The sequence below is a fragment of the Uranotaenia lowii genome, chromosome 2 (assembly GCF_029784155.1).
Source record: "Uranotaenia lowii strain MFRU-FL chromosome 2, ASM2978415v1, whole genome shotgun sequence".
NCBI lineage: Eukaryota > Metazoa > Arthropoda > Insecta > Diptera > Culicidae > Uranotaenia > Uranotaenia lowii.
Window position 1 is genome coordinate 13,002,523 of NC_073692.1, and position 7,388 is coordinate 13,009,910.

General features: G+C 37.8%; 1 protein-coding gene across 2 annotated transcripts; it reads right to left on the minus strand.

Moving 5' to 3' along the window:
* Nucleotides 1-4,240: 4,240 nt before the first annotated feature.
* Nucleotides 4,241-7,006, minus strand: LOC129744831 (uncharacterized). Of its 2 annotated transcripts, none has more exons than XM_055737559.1 (2): nucleotides 4,622-7,006; nucleotides 4,241-4,551 (listed from the first exon to the last, which is right to left on the minus strand). In XM_055737559.1, exon 1 carries the CDS (start codon nucleotides 6,900-6,902, stop codon nucleotides 4,782-4,784), a length of 2,121 nt encoding a protein of 706 aa, XP_055593534.1. In that variant the 5' UTR covers nucleotides 6,903-7,006; the 3' UTR covers nucleotides 4,241-4,551; nucleotides 4,622-4,781. The 2 variants fall into 2 exon arrangements, with proteins under 2 accessions (XP_055593534.1, XP_055593532.1); XM_055737557.1 differs by having other exon boundaries at nucleotides 4,305-4,371; nucleotides 4,431-7,006.
* Nucleotides 7,007-7,388: the final 382 nt, after the last annotated feature.

A 7,388-nucleotide genomic window follows, 5' to 3' on the forward strand; every position in this document is an offset into this window, starting at 1 on the left:
ATTTTTTTTGTTGAGAAATTAATCCAACTGTGTTAGATGAAATTTCAGGGACCAGAGAAGATGAAAATTGATGTTGAAAACATGCGAAAAAAATTCGCCGGTAGGACTTGAACCCACATCTTGCGCTTTTCCGGAGCTCATGTATTAACATTTTACTACAGGAGACAACCTGGCATATGAAAGTTATACTGGTCGAGTGTCGAAGTCTTTCGGAATGAAGAGAATTTTTCTCCCATGTGATCATCATCATTTCCGTGGTCTATTTCTATTCCTATCGACAAATCAATCGATTACTATTGCTTGTGTCTTATATCAAAAGAACTGTACTGAGTTAAAGATTTTTGTGCTGACTTATGAAACTAGGAGATTAAATTTAATATTTTTTTATCATTGTTCGTAAACTAAAAATAAAAGTGATTAAAATTTATTCGAACGGCATCCTTGATCAACACTTTTTGCGATTTTCCACCAGAGGTGCCAGGTGGTTTCGTTAAAAATCAAGTCACCGAAAAAAATCTGAATTTATCAGGACACCACTAGATTGCATAAAAAAAGGTTCTTTAAACGCCTCAAATTATACAACAAAAGTTAGCTTCTTCTTTGCTGGACAGTAGTTCATATCGACTAACACCATTTAAATAAAATCTGAACCGAAGATTACCACCCGTGAAATGGGTTTAATGTTTAAATTTTCTATTTTAAAGACCAATTATCAAAAATCAGAACAATTCGAGAGATTATCAAAAATAAGGACGGTATTTCGAAAATAAGGACTGCTGTAGGTTTGGGACTATGTGAATGGGATGAATAAACTCTAGAGGCTTAAAATCCCCAACAAAAAAAATAGAAAACCAACAGAATGTAAGTACAAATCTTTAAAAATTAGGACGAAAAAAAAATTACAGTGTAGTACTTCCATTTCTGTCGCCAGATAGCGCTATTCGTGTCTCCCGTTTTCTCGTTAAGTGCTTTATATCGGTTAAATTTGACCCAATACTAATACCTACCTACTTTCAATATAGAATTCGCTCTCGATAAGTTTTACATTTCGATTCATATTCATTTGATCTTACAATGTTAAGGATAGTTCTCGCTCTAGATAATGAAACAAACACTAAGGGGTTTGCAGTTCAGTGTTAAAAATTGATAAACCAGTTGTTTTAACAGTAGTGCTTAATTTGATTCCCTGGGCAGCTCACAGTTGAAACCATCAAGCCAAAAAACACTGTGTAGTCATAACCCAGATTCGATATCATAAGCTTTTACATAGATGACTTGAACAGTGTCTAATACGCCAAGATTTCCTAGTTTTATTTTTGAATTCACCCAAAATGTAAACTCTTTTATACATATATTGTCAATTAGGATCGTTTGATCTCCTGGAAAAGATCAATTTCCAAGATAGATTCAGCTAAATTGTGCCATGATCGATTCACCCAAAAAATCGAAGCAAATGGATCGATCTTAGTAAGACCGATCTTTTAAATTTGCTAGAGGGCTGCTGCCTGAGGACTTTTTTGTGCTGAAGTAAAAAGTGAAAACAACAGGAAATATAAAAGCGCTTGAAGATAGATTGAGGGGGTTTAAGTTTTACCTTTTTTGTATGAGACCTTACCGTTTCAAAAAAGGGATGTTCATAAAATCATCATTCCGGTCTACCAAAACTTATTTGTGTTCCAAAGTTCATGAAAAATTGCGTGAAAATTATTATACTTGTGCCCTTTCACTTTCATCTGGTATTTCATAACACTTAAACCCAATTTTTAAATGGGAAGGATCATTCAGTAAAAAAATCATTTCGATACTTGGGTCAAAATTGGCATCTCTACCTAAGTTATCGAGTATTACAAGAAAAATTTAATAGAAACTCGAAAGGTGTAAAGAGATATCAAATTTTGAATTTGAGGGTATCATTGGAATTCTTTTGTTTAACCCAAAAGTAAACATCGAACACATTTATACCGGATGAGTTTTTCTATAACTGGCCCACTGTTACGCAATGTGCGACCACGCCTCCATTATCAATCAGCCCCCATCAGAAGGCACCTGCACTGCTTTAAACCAATATAGAAAAAGAGATAGGACTAGGTAGACAGGAGAATGTAAACAATGATCATTTCGGATTATCATCATGCAGAATTTTATCTGATACCTCACGTGTTGAACAATATTGTTTCATTCGAATCAACTTAAATTTAAGGCATCTAATTCGCTCTCAACTTACCAAGGTGTACTAAAAACCGAAACTAGACAGGGAATCGTGCTTTATTCAAAGGTAAAAACCATTTGCTGAACACTAATAGTGCTAGAAATGACCTTCTGTTAATCTTAGGATGTCTAGAACTCAAAAGTTAACAACTGCTCATTTAATTTGCTACAAAGATTGTAGACCCTAAAATAAAATATCTTTCAAGTCAGGAGCTACGTTGAGTTAATCGCTGCTACCGTACTGGACAGGATACCGGGTGGGTACACGAAGATTTAGCAAAAAGCAAACACTAAACGTAAGTTGATTGCAAACTTAGAAAGAAAGTTAAAAAACGAAAGGATTATTGAAAGAAAATTGTAATCTATTGCAGAAGAAATTTAACGGTTGTATTAAAACGAATCCTGTTTAAATTCACGGAAGTTTTTTCGATCTTGTTGCCCCTGACGGGAACACCCCCACTGCATCGTTGATCTGAATGCCACATTTTTTAAGGCACGTAATCTGGGGCGAATCAGCTTTTTTATTATTACAACTTGTCAATAACTTCCAAAATTTCAACCCAAAATCCGGGAAAATTGAGTCTAAACAAAGAAATTATTCATCATAAAACATGAGGAAAACGACCTGAAATACTTTTTTTTCAGGGAAACACGTCAGCAAATTTAAATCGTTTTTTAGACTGTCGCGGACGGTATGACAACGTTTATAAAAGTTGCTCAAAAATTTCATTTTGGACGAAAAAATCAAATATTTAATAACTATGCTGTTATTTCTCGGCAAGGCAGTCAAAATTGATTCAAACACGATGTTATGATTAGTCCGACGTTTCGATGCTGATTAGCGTCATCATCAGGGAATTCAGAAATTATTTGATTGTAACTGTATTATGCAAAAAATATAAAAATTTGATTTATCCTACATTTACTTACATTCGAATCGTTTTTGTATGCTTTTTGTGAAAGCTTACTGTATACCTTTTTCTCTATTCGATTGTAAGTAGGATAAATCAAATTTTTATATTTTTTGCATAATTCAGTTACAATTAAATAATTTCTGAATTCCCTGATGATGACGCTAATCAGCATCGAAACGTCATCAGAACATCGTTTTTGAATCAATTTTTAATGCCTTGCCGAGAAATAACAGCATCACAAAAAACCGTCGACATCTCTAATACCTTTAATAACTACCGTCAAACGGGGCATCATGCAACAGCGGGGTTCGATGCAACATTTATATAACACTACATTGAATCAATTTTTAATTTATTGTATTGTAATAAAGTTATCTTTTAATGATAACAAAATGATGATGACATAATTTCTCGCATCTTAAGCTAGTTGTTTTAAGTTTTTTATTTTTATGTAAAATTTGAAAAATCGAGCAATAAATGTAGAAATTTTAACATTTTTTTATGCCGAAAAAAACTTTACCCAGTATGACGGATCGGCTTGATAAAATTATTTACAAACTTTTTAAAGGTTTCCTCATGTTATACGAACATTGTTGGTGTAAAAATATTTTTCGAACAATCACCCAATTTTTTTAAATGAATATTTTTAAAATTCAGTAAGGTGTCTGGGGTTAAATGCAACTAAATGCAAATCAAAGAAATACCTTGTAAATCTCGTTTCCATGTGCTGGAATATGAATGTTTTGCATCACGCGTTTGTAAACATTTAAATTTCATTCATCCAAGCATTTATTTTTATGATTTCAGCTTTTAGAATTTTTCGTAGTAGTATTTAACCCCTAAATGTATGCTGTATCCTGTATGTATCCTTATTTTCAGAAAAAATGTGAAAATTTGTTTTTACAGACCCAAAAACTACTGCAATTGGTGTTGTCATGCGTAATGGTCTTTAAGGCATCGGAAATATATTAAAAACTATGAATTTTCGTACGTGTTCATAAGCTTTTTCATTAAAAACAAAGTTTGTTGCAAGTTACCCCATTTTCTAAGGAGTGTGTTGGTACAAACTTTTCCAAAGACACGACTGAATTTTTGACAGCTTTATTGATGTGCTCCAAAACTAAAATATAATAATAATAATGAATATTTCTGAACATTATTTCTCAAAGTTCTCAAACTCACTATTTCAGTGGCCTTCTGCGGCTTATGTTCGATACCAACAATCTTACAGCTTAGGTTCGATAGATGCCTGTGTTAAACAAAACTTCAGTATACTTGTAAAGGCATATATAATAAACAAATATTTACGCTATGCTCTATCTGGCTTTTCTGGTGATGAAGGAAAGGCCTATCTACAGGCCATGTAACAAAGTGTTACGACGTAGCGACTTTATAGTTGATGGAAAACGTTTTCAAACTTTCTCGTTTCCTATACATGGAGGTTAGAAAAGTTAGGTTATAAAGGTCTATATGAGGAAATTATAAGCAACCAAGCCTACCAATTGGAAATCAAATCACTTTCACGACTGCTTGTACCGCTATTTATCTACTGCTGATCTTCACAAGATCCCAACTTAAACTTCAACTAAACTTCAACTTCAACTAACTTTTACAAAATAATCCAACCACTCGTGGCAACCTGCTATCGTTCACCTCTGTCTACATTCTACCCTTACTAGTTCCGGTTTTGCTATCTGTCAGTTTAGCACTTGACAGTTCTCCTGTCACAGTGACTGCTTCATTTTGAGACTCTGTTGCCCTTGCAGCAACATCCTCCCCCCGGTGGAATCCGAATCCGGTTCCACTTCCGTCCTGAACTTCTAGTACTGCCAATCGGGATACTGGGCGACGACATATAGTACCTGACGCTAGCTGCACTATCGCCTGCCGAACTCGTCCGTCTGGTGAGGAAACCACTTCTAGAACTCGACCTCTGGCCCAATTGTTACGTCGTGAACCTTCTACAATGATAACTAGTTCTCCTTTTTCGATGTTTTTCGTCTCTCCGAACCACTTCGTTCTTTTTGTTAGAGTCGGAAGATATTCTAAGGTCCACCTCTTCCAAAATGAACCAATCTGTTTTTGAAGTGTATCCCAGGATCGACTTAACAGCTTACGGTCACACACTGCATGCTGTTCCGGTTGATGAACGCCTGTTGAGTTGCCTAACAATAGGTGGTTCGGCGTAAGGGCTTCCTGCTCAGCTGAATCCAAGGGCAGATAGGTCAGCGGCCGACAGTTGACTATTGATTCGGCTTCAATAAGCAATGTAAGAAGACGTTCGTCATCCAAATTTTCGTTGTATGCATCTGATATTGCCACCTTGATGGACCTGACCATTCTCTCCCAGGAACCGCCCATATGGGGGGCTCCAGGAGGAATGAATAACCATTTGGTGTTCGTATTGGTGAACGTAAACTCGAGTCCCATGTTGATTTGCTCGCGCAACAATCTTTCAGCGCCTTGAAAGTTTGTACCATTGTCACTATGGAATTCAACAGGGGAACCCCGACGACCAATGAATCGACGAATTCCCATGATGCAGGCTTCGGTAGTTAAGCTGTAGATCACCTCGAGATGTACGGCCCTGATAGTTAGACAGGTGAACAGTGCCACCCATCTTTTGACGGTTGCTCTTCCTACCTTTACTTGCAAGGGCCCAAAATAGTCCACACCAACGTAAGCGAATGGTCGAACACCGGCAGACAATCGAGCCAACGGAAGAGGTCCCATTCTCGGAACTACAGGGCGTGCCTTGCTCACTTTACAGTACTGACATTTCTTTACCACATCCTTGACGAACCCACGGATAGAAGGAATGTGAAAACGTTGTCTGATCTCATTTACAATGGTTTCGTTATTCCCGTGATGAAATCTTTTATGGTAGTCATCGACGAGTAGATAGGTCACATGATGGTTTTTTGGAAGGATAATAGGATACTTACAATCCAGTTCGACTTTAGGAGCATTTCGGATTCTTCCATCCACCCTTAGAACTCCGTGTTCATCTAGAACCGGAGACAGATGATAGATGCTACTGGAACGATCGACTAATTGCTGGTTTTTTCCGTCTAGATTACACTTGGACAGGATAATCATTTCATCTGGATAAATTTGCCACTGTGCTTGTTTGAACAACGTTCTTTCCGCCGACTGCAATTCGTTTTGCTTGAGAATTTCTAAAGGGCGGTTTTCATTTGGGTGAATTTTCTTAGACAAGAGACGATGTAAGTATGCTGTGGTCCTGAGAAGACGGTTCCAGTTCGAAAACCTTTCGGGTTCTAGTTGCGGTTCTGGGAGGAAAATTTCAGTATGTGCGTAACAAGGACGAAGCTCTTCGGTCGCGGGCGATGCCGTTTTCCTGGCAGGCCATTGATCTTCGGAATACGAAAGGAAATCTGGTCCACTGTACCAGATGCTTTTATCATTAAAGTGAGGTCCAACGCCCCACTTGGTTGCTTCATCAGCTGGATTTTGTTTGGTCGGGACCCATCTCCACTCGCTACGTGTTGTCAACTCTAATATTTCGGTTATACGGAAAGCAACGAATCGATGAAGTTTACGAGGATCTGAGTTTATCCAGCTTAGGGCCGTACTAGAGTCGGACCACATGACTCGTTTTGTGAAGCGTAGTGAATGACCTTCTTCGAGGAATCGAGTAAATCTGGAACCTAACACACATCCTTGAAGCTCAAGTCGGGGTATGGACCATGGCTTCAGAGGGGCTACTTTTGTTTTGGCTCCAACCAACGCAACTTCCACTGCGCCTAACGGATCCATGCATCGGACATAGCTGACACATGAATAAGCAGCTTCGCTGGCATCAACAAACGTGTGAATTTCGACTTCATCAACGGCTCTCGAAAAATAGCATCTTGGTATTCTGACATCGTGAATATGCCGGATCATCTCAATCCACCTGCGCCACAGCTCAAAAGTTTCATCATCAATCGGATCATCCCATCCATGACCCTTCCGCCAAACTTCTTGGATGAGAATTTTTCCGAAAATTAAGTATGGTGCAAGAAGTCCCAGAGGATCGAACATGGACATAACACATCGTAAAATTTCTCTTTTAGTCGGTCTTCGTCCGGTTTTTATCACTTGTTCGATATCCTCACGCATTTTCGTTGAGAACCTTAACTCATCTGATACCGTTTCCCATTGTATCCCCAGAACGTTCTCAGGAGCCAGTTTTGTTTTTGAATTAAACTCCTTTACATTTTCCAGTTGCTGTTCTCCGAGGTGTTGAAGCACTTCAGTGTT

Excerpts from the sequence above, each read along its gene's own strand:
- LOC129744831 (XM_055737559.1), bottom strand. The coding sequence starts at position 6,902 with ATGGATCCGTTAGGCGCAGTGGAAGTTGCGTTGGTTGGAGCCAAAACA.